The sequence below is a fragment of the Xyrauchen texanus genome, chromosome 4 (genome assembly GCF_025860055.1).
Source record: "Xyrauchen texanus isolate HMW12.3.18 chromosome 4, RBS_HiC_50CHRs, whole genome shotgun sequence".
Classification (NCBI taxonomy): Eukaryota; Metazoa; Chordata; class Actinopteri; order Cypriniformes; family Catostomidae; genus Xyrauchen; species Xyrauchen texanus.
Window position 1 is genome coordinate 22,951,599 of NC_068279.1, and position 19,551 is coordinate 22,971,149.

Genomic DNA, 19,551 nt, shown 5'->3' on the forward strand with positions numbered 1-19,551 from the left:
TCGGAAACAGCTTCAGTTTACAAGAAGTAAGGAAGTAAGGAATCATTCATAACATTCCCATTTTAGCCAAACAAAGACCAAGCACATATAACCACACACGGCACTTATGTTAGATAATGTAATAGGGTTTATACAAAAAAAGACAAACTGCATGTTAATGTGCTGTACTGTGCAAAAAACAGTGGAATGGAGAATACAAGTCAATGTCTGAGCAGTGTACACATTCTGGCTCATTGTATTATTTACTGTATAATATATCTTGTTGGAATATGACAATTTGGCAGAAGAAATAGTTGTGGTGGAAATATTTTTCTCACTATAAATTGAGCAATATGACTGAGGGCTCCATCATCTGTTGTTTCGCAGGTGTTGTTTTACCATATGCCTTTGTCATATGTTGTTTTGCCAGAACCAGCAATATATGCTGGATAATTACTTATTTTCTCAAAAGTAAAGATCATCTTGTTATATATACTTTCCTATGTGGTCTGTTTTCTTCTCACGTGTATGTTTTGAAATGCGGAAAAGGGAAATGTCTTCCATTTATTTATTTTTGCTATTTCACCTGCTCCCTTTCTCACTCCACAGGACTACAATGGCACTGAAACTATTGGACCCAAACGCTACAGTATCGTCTATGTTCTTCTATTCTCTGGAGAACGTCCATAGAGTCTCTGTGAACTCCACCTCCTCTCGTCCATATTATTATCCAAACATCACCTATGTGGACTTTTACCTGCATGAACCTTTAGTGTCAGCTATCTTTATTGTATCCTACCTCCTCATCTTTATTGTTTGCATGGTGGGAAATGGAGTGGTGTGCTTCATCGTGCTAAGGAGCAAGAACATGCGTACAGTCACCAATCTGTTCATTCTCAACCTGGCCATCAGTGACCTGCTGGTTGGCATTTTCTGCATGCCTACAACATTGGTGGACAACATTATCACAGGTAAGAGCCATCTTGCAATCGTGATCAAAATATTTTATTTTTGTGTTGTGTTAAAACAGGGCAAATAGTATCTACAGTATGTTGATTGAATAAGTGAACCTTCAAAAATCTATTTTGTTACATATTGAGCTGATAGATACAGTTAATATTAGTCTGCATGGAGACCACTGTCTATGCATAATTGTCTCTATATATTTAAGGAGTACCTCTGCAGCTATTATAACCTCTTCATCTGGTTATTGTCCCATGGCAGATGGCTATAAAGTACCTAAAACCATTGTCATATAATTTTATTTGTATAAATTTTTCACAGAACACATCGTTTCAAAGCAGCTTTACAAAAAAAATGCTGTATCAGAAAATGAAGCTGTAATGTCTGTAAAGTCATCATTGATGAACATTTTTATTGTAGATTAAGCCTTAAAAATATGATTTGTCATTGAGCAAGCCAGAGGTGACTGTGGCAATTACACAAACTCCATAAGATATTACATAATGGAGAAAAATAACCTTTGGAGAAACCAGGCTCACCAGGTTTGCCAGTTCCCCACTGGCTAGAGAGTATGAATAATATGTCGATATTAGTTATCTATGTGTAGTCCAAGACATGAAATTCCTCCCGCCGTTATCTCAGGCCGGGGTGCCACCGGCATGACGTACACCCCCCATCCCTGGGGCGGGGTGTATCTCGCGTCCCGTGTGGTCATCCCCGCCTTCCTCGCCCTGGGAGGAGACAGGAGGTGAAAAACAACAACAAAATAGGCCAGGGAAAAGGCCAACACGGTGTGAAAGGGAGAGAGAGAGGAGAGAGAGAAAAAGCTCACTCACCGGTTCTCTGATGTACCGTCACGTGGTCCTCGAACACTCCTTATTTTTTATTTAGTAGGTCAAGCATTACATTTAAAATTGGTAAAGTGAGAGCAGCTAAAACTCAAACAACACAAAAAACGAAACTCAAACCACCCTCCTCAGTATATCTTAAGGGGGTCGCACACCGAACGAGAAGCGCAGCGCAGCGCCGCGCCGCGCCACGTCTAGAACAACTCACAGGTATCGCACAATCGGACGCCAAGACATTCTATTCGCAGCGAGCTCAATTTTGAATCAACTCCTGGTAGAAGTCTAGAAGAGCTGCACGATGGGTGAGTTTTAACTTGATGTATTATTTATTTTTTATGTTAATTTAATAGCTGATGTTTGATCGTTAATCGAGTAAAAGTGTCTATCACGCTTGTTAAGTCTGTTATTTTGTTGTAACGTTATCCGTTGTCTTGGCAACTATGTTACATACAATAGTATTTATTTAGCTAGCGTTTAGCTAACCCGAAGTGACAACGTTAACCAAACAAGTTATTTGATATATTCTTTTTTATTATATACGTAACTGACGTATATGTTATGTAAGAGTGTATGGTTAGTATGGTAGAGTATTGAAAAATGGCACAACAGGGGAAAATGAAAGATTTAAAAGGGCTATGTTTGTTATATATTTTTTCCAATATGACTTTATTCAAGCTGTTAAATTAGGAATGTTAAACTAAATGTATATTGCAGCACAGGGTGAAGTCAGTATGTATATTAACGACGATTTGAGACAAATAAATGTACATTTAATATACAACTATGTAAATGGCGCTCTGTGGCACGGCAGGGTTTTGAACAAGGTCCTGAGTCAGTAGCTGGGCCATGGACAGATGCCGAATGGCGCCGCCGGTGTGTGTACACTCATAGAGAATAATGTGTTAGAATTTTAAAGACATGGCGCTGCGCGGCGCTGCGCTGCTCGGTGTGCGACCCCCTTTAGGGTACTTAAAGGGGCATATACACTTTTTACTAGCTGCTCTGAAAACCATAGTGAAGGATGGCACTTTCTTGTGGGGTACTTCTGGAGGGAGGTGGGCTCTTGCACATCCACAACCCCAACAGAACTTCCTTGAAGGCTGTCAACAGGGGCTTTCTCAGCTGTTGAAGGTTGGAAAGATACATGCACTGGTGTTTCAGGCATTACAGTCTCAGGCAAAATATCAGTGTGGTTATTTGGCTCTTGTGATGCCATGGTAACACAGGGAACGACTCTTCCCTGTAGCCGATGAACATTTAGTTGGTGCCTTTGTCCGTCATTTGCCTGAACTCTTTATGAAACCGACCTGTGGCATCCACAATGACACCGGGTATCCATTTAGAGTCCCTGGCATAACTCCTCATGTACACAGTGTCATTTGGTTGGAAACTCCTGACACTGACATTTCTCAGCATTCAGCTCTTGTTTGCTCTGCATGTCATTTTCATTGTCAGGGTGATGTCGGTCCAGGGTAGTGGTTATGTGTTTATTCATAAGAAGCTCAGCAGGACTCTTTCTGGTTGATGAATTTGGTGTGACATGCTTTGACTGAAAAAATCTGGCAAGCCGTGTCTGCCAGTCACCTTTACTGATGCAGGACAGAGAATCTTTGGTTCTTTGAACACGTGTTCGGCTTTTCCATTTGAACTAGGGTGATGGGGGCAGTGGTTACGTGTCAGATGCCATTACGCTTAGCATATTCCTGGAACTCTGCAGAGGTGAAGGAAGTACCATTATCATGTGTCACAAAGATGAGCCGCAGTGTGTTAACAACTGCCGAGGATGACATGGAAGTCATCAGAGACACATCCAACCACATGATGTGTGAGACGCATGATATGTGAAATGTTTTTCCTCAGAAGGGGCCTGTATCATATGTTTTTTAACAGTCTCCTTTACATCCCTATCCATGCTCGGCCACCACACAAATCTCCTAGTGAGGCCTTTTTATGTGCAAAATACCAGGATGTGCATCATGCAACATAGAAAGAACCTACTCCCTCCCCAGGTTGGGAACAACCACACATATTCCCCATAACAAACAGTTCTTATGTGCAGACAGAGTGCCAATGAGGTTTAAAACAGCAGTCCATGATACTGGCTGGCTAACCGTGTAGAACCCAACACAATACTTGTGACAGAACAGGGTCTTTCAGGGCAGAAATTCTTGCAGCATGCATGGCGGCATCTGGCACCATTTCCAGCAACAGAACTTCCAAGGGTGGCGGTGAAATTGTTACAGGTGCAGGCAGGGGCTAGTGGCTGAAAGTGTCAGAATTTTTCATTTGTTTGCCAGGTCTGTAGCACAATTCATAGTTGTAAGTCCCAAGAATCACAATCCAGTGTAACATGTGTTGGGACAGAACTGAAGGCATTGACTTAGAGTGATGCAGTAGGCCCAGCAAAGGTGGCCTGCAAGATATTGGTGAAATGTATTGACAGCGAAGATGATTGCCAATGCCTCCTTGTCAATTTGGCCAAAATGTATTTCTGTGGAAGACATTGTTCTCGAGGCAAAACAAATGGGCCTCTCCCAGCCTTCACACTCTATATGGAACAGAAAGACCCAAAGGCCATAAGGTGAGGCAACGCAGACTAGTACCAGTGGTTTACTCTCATCATAATGCATCAACACCTTATCAGTTTAAAGCAACTGCTTCGCCTAAGCTTAAGCCGTTTTGTTCGTGGTTTGCCGCTGAAAGCAGTCCCAAGAATGCCTGAAGGTCTGTTTTGTTCCAAGGAGGCAGTGATTTCTAGAAAGACTCAACATTTTCACAGGCCATCTTGACAGCGTCCTTACCCACATAGAACCCCAGAAATTCAACCTGACCGACTGCAAAAATGCTCTTCTCTTTGCAGCCATAGTCTAGCTTTGGTAAAGCCTTCCAATATGCCACGTAGCCATGTGTTGTGGCATAATATGGTTTTGCCTGAAAACAGGATGTCATCCAAATATGGCTGAACCCCAGGAATTCCAGCAAGCAAGGAGTCCTTGAACCTCTGAAATATTGATACAGCCATTGACACCCCAAACTGCACTCGAGAGGGGTGGAAAATGCCAAGGTGATTGTTAGTAGTCCGTAGGTCTGCTTCTTTGTTATCCAGTGGAAGCTGTTGGTAGGTTTGTTTCAAATCAAGCTTGGAGAAAACTACTCCCCCTGCCAGTTTTGAGATCAGTTCGGACAGGGTAGGTATGGGGTTACATCAGGCTTAATGACTATTTACAGTTGAGTGATAGTCACCACAAATGCTTAAGCCCCCATATTTTTTGCTACTGCCACCAGCTTGTCAAGTTCTTCATCCATCTTCGGGCATAGAGCAAAGGGGACTGGACATGAATAAACGTTTTGGGTTAAAAGGTTTGCTGTAGGATCAATGTCAATGGAAATTGGGGGGCCCGGCAAACCCCAATGTCTTGGAAGACCTCTGCATTTTCAGTCAGAATTCAACTGCACCTTGTGCACTCCCTCCACTCATATACATAAAGCATCAAACCAGTTTCTTCCCAATAGGCTTGTGCTCTGGCCCTGGATTACAAAAAATGGAAGAGTGTTTTTTGTCCCCTTTATAGAGTACTTCCACAAATATTTTTTCTTTTCACTTGCAGAGTTGTTTGTAACTACTGGCTTAATACTCCACTGTCTTGATGTATATCAGGTGGTTGAGCTGGCCACAGTGTGTGATAGGTGTGCTCACTGATCAAGGAGCATGCCGCTCTTGAATCCACCTCCATTGTGTGTTCTTTTTTGTTTAGAATGATGGTGGCCATACAATATATGGTATCTTCCCCACACCTGGTTCATTACTGGTATTGTAAATGGAGTAGTCACCCTGGTCTTTGTGTGTTATGATATTTGTACCAGTACTGTACCTAGTCTTTTTAAGTACACACGTGCAATGTGCCCCCTTTTTTTTTACAGTAATGGCATACTGCAGTGGCAAAATTTGTTTGTGGGCTGTGCTGGCCACCACATCTAAAGCATGGCCTGTCACTCTTTTGCTGTCACTCTTTTTCAACGCTGGGTTGTGAGCTGTGTAATGAACATCATCATCGGGAGGGGATTCATGTTGTTGTGGACGAAGCAGGCTAGCATTTAACATTGTTGTTTCCAAAACACCACACAAAATCAGATCATGCAGTATAGCTTCCAGCTGGTCACCGAAAGCACTTAAAGGGGCCAATACTCTTTTTACTAGCTGCTCAATACAATACAGGGAAAAAACTTTCTTAGCATTTATCAAGCGCTGAATCTTTGCTCAATAAAAACATCCTGGAATCATGTTCAATGGTCACATGAAGTCTCTTTTTGCAACCTGAACTTCTTCAGAAAGAAGCACAATGAATAAAACACAATACAAGTGTTTTGAGATGCATTTGTGAAAATAAAGTTTTTTTTACTTTACTTGACATCTAAAAATTTGGAGATCCTGCACGAGACGCTGAAAGAACAGTGAGATTGAGCGCAACAGTCAAATACATCCGTCCAGCTTGTGTTAACGAATCATAAACTGAATGTCGGCTATTCATGCACATCCCTACTCAGCAAGGGTAGACTGGGAAGAGAAATGAGCACTGGATTTTACATAGAAACCGGCACAGAATAAAACAGAATTGAGAAACTAAAAACCAATGCTGATCATCAATCATGAACGTCATTGATGGATGCATCGGTGAGGAGACTACAACAGCAACATAGATCTTACTTCTCACTCCTTCAGTGGTAATGAAAGTGAACATCATTACATTTTTGGGGTTGTGTTTTGCCCCGTTTCGCGGCCAGCCCACCTGTCTGCCCCTGTCAGTGGATATGCGAGACTCAAAGCAATTCTCTTGCATCTGGCTGTAGAGAAGGTACACAACGTGTACAACATGCTTGCTGAGACATATCATAATTATGCAGTGTAAAACAAAATTCTCTAATTACTTTTTACCATAGTACATACAATAATGTATTTTCAGAAATGTAACGCAATAGCCAGCAGAAATGTAGATGCGTTCCATACAAGGCTTTGCAAGTTGACAGAACTACAAAGCATAAATTATTTAAAGCTGAATGTCCTCCAGACGTTTCCTTGAACCTCTCCAATATGTATACAGCACACCAAATCCGTTCAAATTAAAGGGGTCATCATGGCAATATGGAAGTATTTTAATGTCTTTGAAAAAAGAGAAAGCACGCTAAATTGCACTAATTGAATATTAAATGAATTGCATTAACAGTGCTTGCATTTTTTGGGCATACTATTTCAAAAAGATGTACATTTAAGCTGTTTATTTTAATTGAAAACATTTCACATAAAATTCCTCATTAAAAATTAAATTATAAATATTCACCTTCCAAAGTTCAACTGCAAAATATTTTAAATTTTTTCATCTTTTAATTTCAAGAGGTAATATTCGGTCCATTATATTTCTACAATTTCAGTGGCTAAAATTTGGTTGGACATTCAGTATTACATCCTGGCTTTGCAGGGAAAGCAGGACAGTGCCCATGCACAATCTTCACTTGCTGCTACTAGGCTTCATACCCAGGTGGCGTGTAGTAATCGGCCTGAGCTTGCCAGCCTTGCGGTGCCTGCGGCTCAGACTCGATATCGGAAGGTATGATCCTTGCCGAGTGATCCCCGCAGCCAGCTGCCTCACCTGTTTTTTAGTTACCGTGTGAAAACACTGGGACTATTTTGACTCAACACAGCTGGGCCAGATCAGGCCACTTGATCTGGGCCACTTCTGGAAATGATTCGGCTTGGATTGATCTTTATTATGCTGCAGTATACTGTATGTATATCATAAAATTAACATTCACATATAATGTAGTAAAATTTGCAAACCACAAGTTTAATGTTGTGAATTTGTGAAAAAAATTGAATATGTCTATGATATCTAAAATATAAATGAATACTACAGTATGGGAAATTCACAAATATTTATAAATAGTAAGACGGACATGGCGACATGACTGCATCACGCGTGAGATTGCCGCAAGCGGTTAGCTTAGTTTTGTTTCGTTTAGTCAGATTCTTTGGTTTAGTTTAGCATCTAATTTCTGTACTACTGTATCTACAACTAAATATTTGTAACATGTTTAATCTATGAATTGTTGTAAGTGGTGTATTTCGGGCACTCTACGCTGCACTGAAACTAATTTGATAAGAAACACATCGATGATGAGGAGGAGGATGAAGAAGATGACGATGGTGCAGCACATCAGAAAAAACCCCTTCAGGTTTGTTTATGTTTATATATATATATATATATATATATATATATATATATATATATATATATATATATATATATATATATATATATATATATAATATTTTTTTTTTATTATTATTTATTTTTTTTTTTTTTCAGAATTACTGTACCACAGTCATTCTTCTTATTGAATCAAGGCTTTCGTATATTGTTTTTAAAATATCCACAATTCTCTGACTGATCTCAAAAAAAGAAGCATCCAGTCAAATTAACAAGTTGCCAGTTTTTAAATATGTATGTAAATTTAAGTTTAAGGCAGTAAATGTCATCATGTCTTAATCATGTAAATACCATTAAAACCATGTTTTAAACCATTATTTTCAGGGAATAAAAAGCCATTAAGATGAAAAGTGAACTAATTGAGAAGCTTTTTTCAGTTGTTCCAGTGTATGCTTATTATCAAAAATAATGTCCATCAAATTAGTATGTGTCAGGACAGTAGTGATCCTCTACAATAGCTCTGATCTGCTTACATGAAGTGTAACTGACTTGACTACAACACAAACAGTATCACATTTTGTCACTTTATTCTGTTGCTTTTCACTCTACATGTAGAGACACATAAATTACTCCTACAATTTCTCTTAACATGCTACAAATGGATAAAGACAACATGTTCATGTTCTGGCTGATGTTGTGCATTTGTTTTTTTATTTTATTTTATTTTTGTTTTGTTTTTTTATATTTAATAGTCAAGAAACCATCTCTGAAGACCCTGAAGAAATGGCAGACATTTATCTTCAAACACCTGTGAAAACCAAACACTGCTTTTTTCCAAACCCTGAAGAAATAAGACTGAACTTCATCCTCAGTCTGCTTTGACTGAACTAGCAAGTTGTGAACGTGTAAATGTACATTAACTTAGAGGCAGTAAATGTCAGCATGATTTTACTAAGTTAATACCATATTTTTGTTTTAGGAAGTATAATATGGAATAGCGGGTCAATCTCAACAGAGGAGGCTGTGTAGCGGATCATGGGGAGGTTTTTGTAGCTCTTTGGTTAATTAAGTTAATGTACTAGTATTTACTATTTACAGGTACAGAAAAGAAAAACTCTCAAACCAGAAATTCATGGGATGAAGATGTGGAAAGTCAATGACCATGAATAGCTCCCAATAGAGGTGGTGGATGGAGAAAATGAGCAAAGGCCAACGCACAGCAATTTACTATAAAATAGTATTCATGATCAGTTTAATTTAAAAAAATATAAGTTTGATCAGTATTAAATTAGTTGAATTAATGCAAAGACAATAGCTGCTTTGCCTTTTACCAAACTCTATTGTTTGAAACATAATTTTGTTTAGACCTACTAAGTTCATACTCCTCAATTTAGTTTAAATAAATACTTCACATCTATTCTGAAATCATAAAATGTACTTTATAAGATTATTCAATTCAATGAATTGATTTATTTATTACTCAACACAGAGATTACTTAATTAAAACAATGTGAGTTGAAAAATTGTCTTTTGTGCATTTGTATATGGGCCTAATTGCTGTTTGTAACATTTTATTTCATGCACATTTAAACACTTAACCCTTATATTTGTAAAATGTTGTCAGCAAATGTTCTTCATGCATTCAAGTGAGTTCCTGTACATTTATTTTTATGAAATGGTAATATAGATTTGTAAAACAAAAATTATGTATTATAAACTATCATTTGTAAATGGTCTGCACATATATAGTGCTTTTTTTAACCATAGAGTTTATTAAAGTGCTTTACACTGTGTCCCAATCACCCATTCACACACTCACACACCAATGGTGGCAGAGCTGCCATGCAAGGCACTATCCTGCCATTGGGAGCAACTTGGGGTTCAGTGTCTTGCCCAAGGACACTTCGGCATGTGGAGTTGTGTGGGCCAGGAATCAAACCGCCAAACCTGTGATTAGCTGCCGACCCGCTCTACCACCTGAGCCACAGCCGCCCCATATTGAAATATGCATAATTTCCCACTCTCTTGCATAATTAAAATGCAAGAGAATTTTTAGCCTGAATATCAATTTTAAAAGGCAACATTTATTAACCGTACATAGTTACATAACTCAGGCCAGCTCTAGCGCGCTGTCACTTAGAGATTCGTGCCGATTCTGTCTTAACTCTGACAGTGTCAGCGCATCACCGGCTGCCACATCTGGGCCAATTTATTCGGGCCGGATTCGGGGAGAGAGTAAACAGGCATCCGACCTGAATACAGGGGAGGCGGGCCAAAGGTATAGGCAGGTGAGATTCTAAATGGAACTGGCCCGAGTGTTTTAAGATTCATTAAATGGATCCTACAGTTCAAACCCAAAATGAAAATCGGGTCATCATTTACACCCCCTCAAGTTGTTCCAAACCTGAGTGATATTCTACCTTCCATGGAACTCAAACGGCCTCAGTCGCCATTTACTATCATTGTCTGGGAAAAAGATGCAATAAAGTGAATGGAGACTAACATACTGCTTGACATCTTTTGACTTTAAGAAACAAGGACAGTCATATGGGTTTGGAACCATAGTAGTGTAAGTAAATGCTGAAAGAGTTTTTGTGAGGTAGGATGTGATTCACAGCCACGTTGTCATTTTTTCATTTTTCCCTGGCAGGCTGGCCTTTTGGCAGTTTAGTGTGTAAGCTGAGTGGGATGGTGCAGGGAATATCAGTTTCAGCTTCTGTCTTCACACTGGTGGCCATCGCTGTTGAAAGGTGGGCAACAAAAATGTCAATATATTTGTAGGTATTTGTGTGGTGAAATGTTTTTCTGATTAATTTGTTTTCTTTCTTTTTTTGCAAAGATAAAGGATTACTTCACCTAAAAATGAAAATTCTGTCATCATTTATTCACCCGTGCACCATTTCAAACATGTATGTCTCAGTAACCATTCACTTTCATTGCACCTTTAATCCATACAATGAAAGTGAATGGTGACTGAGTCTGTCAGTCCCTAACATTCTGCCTAATGGAGATTTCAATAGGTTTCAAATGACACAAATGTGAGTAATTGATGAAGGAATTTTCATTTTTGGGTGAAATATACATTTATTCTACATTCTGAATAATTTTTGCATTTACTGTACATATTCCTTCACAGCGATTTTCTTGAATCTTACACTGTTTCCTCTTATGTTCTGTTTCTATCACATCTACAATGTTTTTTGTCATTTACCTCTTTTGCATTTCCTTTTTACTGTGCCCTTTTTCCTGTTTCTTTCTTCCCCGTTTCATATAAATGTCTCAGATTCCGCTGCATTGTCTATCCCTTCAAACAGAAGCTCACTATCTCCACCTCCACCCTCATTATTGTCATCATCTGGGTTCTGGCCATCTCCATCATGTGCCCATCAGGAGTCATGCTACAGGTCACCAAAGAGCACCGTGTTTCCATCTTGCTAAGTGACGGCAACACAACGCAACCCTTCTATTGGTGCCGTGAAAACTGGCCGAACCAGGAGATGCGCAAGATTTACACTACAGTACTCTTTGCTAACATTTATTTGGCTCCTCTAACTATCATCGTCATTATGTATTCCCAGATAGGGATCACCTTGTTTAAGACTTCAATGCCTGCCTCTGTGAGCCAAGTTGGCACCTCAGGCTCTGGTTCTAGCTCAGGAAAACAGAGTAGATATGAAAGCAGTCAGCTAGTGTCACGCAAAAAGAAGCGGGTGATTAAAATGTTGCTAGTGGTGGCTCTGCTCTTTATCCTTTCATGGCTGCCATTGTGGGCACTCATGATGCTAAGTGACTATGCAAGCTTGAGTGAGCACCAACATCGGGTTATTAATATATATGTTTACCCTCTGGCTCACTGGTTGGCATTCTGTAACAGCAGTGTAAATCCTATTGTCTATGGTTTTTTCAATGAAAACTTTCGCAAGGGCTTCAAGGCAGCCTTTAAATTTCAGCTCTGCTCAGCCCATTCAGGGAGGAGAAGGACTTACTCACATCGACTGCAGGGGAATGCTGTGTTACCTGCCAGCTTGCCCCTGACCAAGGAGCCTGTGGTGGAGACTGGAGTTTCCAGACTAGGACAAGGCCTCATCCAAGGGGTTTCGGTGGGGAATGAGAAAGGTCCAGGTGAAAGTATCCAGCCTTCAGGCAAGGATAACATGAAAGAACAGGATCTGATCATGGAAGATCTGGAGAAGGTGTGTGTTGGTGCAGGTGTTTTCAAAATGTGGTACAGGGACCCCCAGATGTCTGCAAAGGGGTTCTAGGGGGTCTTTTAACAAAATGTATTTGCTTAAGACTATCAAAGTTTATGTGTTAACAATCAATTAAACATTTAACAGAATATTTTTGTTACACCAAATTTACCAAATTTTATATTATTAACAAATTTATTGTGAAAAGCGCTGCACAAATAAAATTAGATTGGAAATGTTTCTCTTCGGGTCTCTACATCGAAAAGTATTAGTGAGTAGAAAAAAATATAAACTTTTAACTTAATACAAAGAAAATATTTTCCAGATAATACTTTAATAATTTGTTTGGACCTTAGTACAATCACAATATAAAAGTCCATTTAATTTTGGAATCAAAATTCAAAAGTCTTTATAATATCACGCTTAAGGTTTTTCTCACATGAAAATATATAGCTGCCTTTATATACCAGGAAGGGTATCCTTCACAAGGGATTGTTCATATTTGGGGGTCCTTGGGATAAAAAAGTTTAAAACCCCCTGTGTTAGAGAATACATGGAACTGTTTTGGATCCCTCAAAGATTAGTGAGATATAGTTTTAGTAAGAATACAATTTTTTAAAAAGTTTATTTGTGTTCCATAAAAAAAAGAGAGACTTGACTATGCTAACTGAATCGCGTAGCCCTGTGCGCCGAGAATATGGACCTTCTGCAGAAGGACGTAATAGAGCATGTCCCTACAGCCAAGATGAAGAAAGGGTTCAGCCCTTACTTCATCATTCCAAAGAAAGGCAGTGGGTTGCGGGCAATCTTGGACTTGCAAGTTCTGAACCGGGCCTTGCACATACCCCCGTTTATGATGCTGACGTTGAAAAGCATTTTTGTGTGCATCTGGCATCAAGAATGGTTCACGGTGATAGATCTAAAGGACGCGTACTTCCACGTCTCAGTTCTGCCTCGACACAGACCCTCCCTGCGTATCATTACAGTGTCCTCCCTTTGTTCGGTCCATGTTGCCTCGTGTCTTCACAAAAGTCACAGAGGCAGCCCTTTCCCCGATAAGGGATGTGGGCATATGCATCCACAACTAGCTCGACAACTGGCTGATTCTAGCTCACTCTCAAGATTTGTTGTCTGCACACAGGTACTTAGTGCTCGAGCACCTTCGGGTCAATTGTGAAAAGAGCAAGCTCTCCCTGGTTCAGAGCATCTGCTTAATGGGACCATCTGCTTAATGGGCTATGTCGCCAATGTTCCCATGACCCCTTTTATGGATCAGGTTGTGAGCCTGCAAGCAAAACTGCCCAGGGAGGAGGCAGACTCAGGAGGCAGACCTTATGATTGCTGTGTCCAATGTGTGCTTTGCGCATCTGTTTAGATCGCACACAGATGCTCTGAGCAGCTCTTTGTCTGCTGTGGTGGACAGCTGAAAGGGAATGCTGTCTCCAAACAGAGACTTGCCCACTGGACCGTGGATGCCATCATGTCAGCATACCAGAACCAGGGCGAAGTGGCTGCCCTTTTGGGATTAAGAGCACATTCTACGGAGTGTGGCATCCTCTTGGGCACTTACCAATGGCACCTCTCTAGCAGACATCTGCAGAGCAGCTGGCTGGGATACACCCAATACCTTGGGCTGAGCTGTATTCATCCTGTGTGTTGTCAGGTACGAACAGGCAAATTTATGGGACAGCTGGCCAGGTATACCACTTGTATACAGCGCCTTTCCCCTCTGTGAGGCGAAGACGTGTGCTTTCTTTTCCCATGCAAATTCACAAGTCTGTGGACCCTGGATGTCCTTCCTCCCTAGCCCTAGGCTGGTGAATTCGGCAGAGAAATTCGTAGCTGGACCCAGTACGTGTGCTAGCATGCCCTGTACTTGAGTAGGTGCTCTACAGGTGCTGGTTACCTGTGGTAACCCCCTGTGATGTATTTTCCATGGTACGGTTTCCCTATCGGATGACCCGTGTCTCCCTTGGGCAGATCTCTCTTTGCCTCCAGAAACTGTGTTTGTATACCTCCTCCCCTTCGGGCAGGACCTACTATAGTGCCTCTTCCATGTGCAGCAGGTGAGCCAACAGGACGTATTTGCCACATTTTAACCTCCCCTTCAGCCAGGATGTGGTCTCCACGGTGTCTTTTACTCCTGAAAGAATAGGAAAGGAAAAGAACACCCTCCCTGATGCAAATAAAAAGAATTAAAAGGCCCCAGCTGAAAATATATATACTCTGTGGAGAGAAAAAATTGTAAGAAAAGCTCCCATACTAGATATGTCTCTTCCATGTGCAGCTGGTGAGACCATGTGACGTATTGGCCACACGTTACCTCCCTCCAGCTTAGGACTCGTTTTATAGCGTTAAGATAGCCCCAGCCGCTTTATGCTCTATGAAGAGAAACATAAAGAGAGTAAAGGCCGCGGCTGGCCGGCTTGCTCCCATGATAGTCATGTCGCTTGTTCCCCTCTCAGGGGTGCTGGGAACCTTAGAACCGTATATGACACTTTTTTGAGGCGTTGGGGAATGGGTTATGTGCGGCCGATACAGTTGCTTCTAGCACGCAGTAGCATGCTTGCACCTGTGTCAGCAGTTCACGTAACACGGTTAAGTGGATGGCATTTTTAAATAGGACACCTTGTGTCACTACAATCGACACAACGTCGGGTGACTGACAGAACGGGAACGTCTTGGTTACTGTTGTAACCTCCGTTCCCTTGACACTAGACCTACCACTGTAAACGGACGAACCTTACTCGCAGCTCCTCAGTGCAAAAACCTGACTGACAGATGCACGTCCACTTCCCTTTATACCCATATGTCCGGGGGTAGAACATGCAAATTCTGTCTGCCAATTTCTCATTGGCCTTTCTTCTATTTCAGAGGTATGTGAGGCTCTCAAGAAAGACCCCTAGTGTCACTACAATTGTTCCCTACATCAGGGAATGGAGGTTACAATGATGTTTTTGAACTTTAATGTTTTCATATTTGCCATAATTCCATAACTGTACTGTATTGTTGAGCAAAACCTTGATGCATTTTCTTTAGGCAGAGGCTAAATAAAGTGTAAGTGTGTATAGCAACCTAAAGAATCTTCTTTGCACTAAGTGCAAATAGTGTTAGATGCTGTTTTCACCCCAGTGCAAATAGTGGCAGATACTACTTGCTCTAATTAAATACTAACATACAGGGCTGGACTGGTAATCTGGCGTGCCGGGCATTTTCCCGGTAGGCCAACGAATTTTGGTGCCAATCAGGGGCGGACTGTCCATCGGGAGAACCCAGCAGGCCGGTGGATCGGCCGCGAAATGTTAATAAGCCATAAAAAGGACAGCGAACACCATCACACAAAATTAAACACGGTTACTATATTAAAACCATATTACTGTAGTAAAACCATGGTTAATTGCATTAAAATGATTGCTTCCACCATAAAATATGGTTGCTAATATTAATTTTACCCAGAAAAAACCGTTCTCTCAACTCCGGGACCGTCACCTTGACCAAGTCAGTGCGTGACAATCAACCTTTATTTTATTATTTATTTATTATTATAAGAAGTATTAAAATAAATATTAAGAGTGGAGACAGGAAACGTGAGACAAAAAGGTGAATTGAACCCGGGTCATATGGATTATATTTTTGCTGCAAGAATATTTGAGGTGGTACAGTTACGTGTAAAAATTAGGTCCAGCTGGTTGTCTGATCTGTGAGTTGCTGTGGTGTGTAGTCAAATCCAAATCAATTGAGGCCAGAAGAGTCACATTCTTCTCTGCATATCGCCCACTGCTGTCTAGCAAGAAATTACAAAAATTGATCTGTTTCTCACCCACACCTAGCATATCTCTTCTGAAGAAATGGATTAAACCACTGGAGTCTTATGGATTACGTTTATATTGCCTTTTATGTTATTTCTGGAGCTTCAAAATTTTGTCCTACAGAGCTAAAATATTCTTCTAAAAAATCTTAATTTGTGTTCTGATAAGAAAGTCAAACACATCTGGGATTGAATGAGGGTGAATAAATGATGAGAGAATTTTCATTTTTGGGTAAACTATCTCTTTAAAGTGATAGCTCAGCCAAAGTGTAATATATATATATATATATATATATATATATAAACATTCACTGAAAGTAAATAGTGACTCAGGCAAACATATCTCCTTATTGTGTTGTATGGAAGAAAAAAAGTCATACAGGTTTGAAACAACATGATGGTGAATGATGACAGAATTTCCAATGATAATAATAATTCTGTAGTACATGTTCAATGTGTATTATATAATGGAATATAGGGGAGTAAACATCTATTATGTCAACTGTGAAAGTAACGAGTTACTCACTACTTGAGTACTCTTTTACTTGGATACTTTCTTACTCTTACTCAAGTAATTATTTATGTTAGTACTTTTACTTGAGTACAGTTTTTGGCTACTCTACCCACCTCTGCCGAAAGGTTAGTAAGTGATTTTATTACAATAAAATAATGTTAACATGCATACTGATTATGTCTTGTGGCTATACTTTTGAAAAAGTGAGTATTTTAATGTTAAAAAATTTGCCTCCATGCACTTCCATTGTTAATGTCTCACTGTAACATCAATTTTTGCTTTTAAAGAAAAGCAGTGGCAAGTCAAGTTTTTTTGTGGTAATAAGTATTATGCCAGAAATGCTGTTGATTGAGCTTAACTTGTATTGAACCTGGAATATTCCTTACAAGAATTTTCACAGCCATTGAAATGTAAAATACAACTCAAAGCAATCATAGAATTAGGGCATGTTTTGTTCAATGATGATTGGAATTATGTAATATAAAAAGACCTTAATACAATCTCTTTACTCTTATTAGTTTTTTTTTTTGTTTGTTTGTTTTTTTATTATGGGCTTGTTACCTTTATGTTAAATAGAACAGTAGATGAATGTCTTGTGTGAAACACACTACCAATGCCTCAACATTATTATCATTATTATTGGATATGCAATATTGTTCAGAGAACAGACAGCATGTGGTTGATTTTGATTTTAATTTTAATTTATTTTTGTCAAGATCCACAATATATCCAGAATTACATTTGCTAGGACGTGTCTGACCTTAAGCGCAAGGGATTATTTTCCAAAGATGACGTTCATTAGAATAGCTTGCAAGTACATGTTGTATGTAGACTATATGTGATGTTTTGAAACCAGTTTCAAAGAAAAATTACTTTGTCAATGTTATGTCACGTCACAAACAACCCAAGTGATATTGTGTTATTTTGACTGGCCACCACAGGGAACAAAGCCTTTTTATATGATTTATGGATGGTCTTGTATAATATCATAAGAATTTGTTACATTACATTTTATCCATGCAGAAAGACTGTGGTGTTAAGATTCAGAGCTAAATGGTATATTAAGCCTTCCCATGATAATGCCAAAAAGCAAAAAATGCACTTCATCACTTATGAAAAGGACTTCCCGAGGGAGCATTTTAAAAGAACTACAAATCTCCCATTATTAGATTATCTCTGAAAATCTTTAGAGAAAGGCGAGAGATGCTATTCTCCATTAGAGGATTACTGTAAGTGCTGTTAATTGAGAGAGAGAGATTTTAACCTTCTGCATATTTTTAAAATGAGAATTTGGTAAGGATCATATTTTCCCCTTCTCATTACTAGTCACAAGGCATTAATGAAAGACTCTTTGTCTGTTTTGGTAGTGCTGACTAAGATGCTTTGCTTCATCAGTGAGAAGGTATTTTTGAGAAATTACATGAATGTGACTAATGTAATATCAAAGTGAAAAAATAATCCTTAATACACGTACAACATAAAACAACCTGTGATCAAATTCAGTATTTACTGATTGAAAAGCATGTTCTGCTTGTGATTCAACACAATAAGATTTTTAGAAGAATATTTCAGCTCTGTAGGTCCATACAATGCAAGTGAATGGGTGCCAAAATGTTTAACCTCCACATAGGGTAACATAAAAGTCATACACATCTGGCATGGCTGGCTCATCATACAGGTGTCCTCCTAGCCCACTCTCCAGAGTCACTATGCACCCACAGGGACCAGGTGCTCAGTCACTTCAGTCGTCTGGGCTTCAGGTCAACTGGGAAAAGAGCAAGCTCCCCCCGGATCAGAGCATCTTTTTTCTCGGCATGAAGTTAGACTCAGTCTCAATGACAGTGTGCCTCAACAACGAACTCTTGCAGTCAGTGCTGAAATGCCTGACATTATTCAAACCAGGCACAGCGCTTCCTCTACAACTTTTCCAGAGGCTCTTGGGGCATATGGCATCCTCAAGGGCAGTCGCGCCACTGGGGTTGATGCATATATGACTGATTCAGCACTGGCTCCAGACTCGAGTCCTGAGGCATGGCGCCGCGGCACGCACCGTATGTTCATCACCCCCGCCTGCCGCCAGACTTTTAACCCCTGGACAGACCTCTGTTTTCATGCAGACTTGAGTCCCCCTACAGCAGGTGTCCCGACGTGTTCTAGTCACCACAGATGCCTCCAAACAGGGTTGGGGCACCATGTGCAACGGGCACGAAGCCGCCGGCTCTTGGATGGGGCCCTGGCTGGGTTGGTACATAAACTGCGTAGAATTGCTGGCTGTAATACTTGCTCTGCAGAGGTTTCTCACGCTAATACGGGGCAAGCACATCTTGATTCGGTCAGACAGCATTGCTACGATATCTTACATAACCAAGGCGGTTTCAAGTCGTTGCATGCCACTCACACCCCAGACATCCTCAATACGTCAGTGGACGTGCTGTCATGACAAGGTACGCTAAGCGGAGAATGGAGGCTCCACCCCCAGGCGGTCCAGCTAATTTGGGAGCGGTTCGGCAAAGCACATATTGACCCATTCACTTCCCAAGAGACCTCCCATTGCCCACTCTGGTACTCCCTAGCAGAGGTTCCCCTCGGGACAGACGCACTGGCGCACAGCTGGCGGGGGCTGTGCAAGTATGCATTTCCCCCAGTGAGCCTACTTGCACGTGTGCTATGCAAGGTTAGGGAGGACGAGGAACAAGTCACTCTGGTGGCCCACACGGACTTGGTTCTCGGACCTCATGCTCTTCACGACAGCCCCTCCCTGGAGAATTCACTGCAGGAGAGGCTGGAGGGGAGACTGTCCCCCTCCACCTTGAAGGTTTATATAGCTGCCATATCGGCTCACCACGGCGCAGTGGACGGTAAGTCCCTAGGGAAGCACGATCTGATTATCAGGTTCCTTAGAGGTGCCCGGAGGTTGAACCCTCCCAGGCCATGCCTGTTCCCCTCATGGGATCTCTCAGTGGTCCTTGCAGGCCTTCAGAGACCCCCTTTGAGCTGCTTGAATCAGTCGAGCTCAAAGCCCTCTTCTTGAAGACATCCCTCCTGA

The 19,551-nt window shown here is 40.7% G+C and overlaps 1 protein-coding gene across 1 annotated transcript; it reads left to right on the forward strand.

Annotated features, from left to right (window-relative positions):
* Nucleotides 1–595: 595 nt before the first annotated feature.
* LOC127641063 (neuropeptide FF receptor 2-like) lies at nucleotides 596–12,255 on the forward strand. The gene is made up of 3 exons (XM_052123822.1): nucleotides 596–950; nucleotides 10,644–10,743; nucleotides 11,277–12,255. Exons 1-3 carry the CDS (start codon nucleotides 596–598, stop codon nucleotides 12,253–12,255), a joined length of 1,434 nt encoding a protein of 477 aa, XP_051979782.1.
* Nucleotides 12,256–19,551: the final 7,296 nt, after the last annotated feature.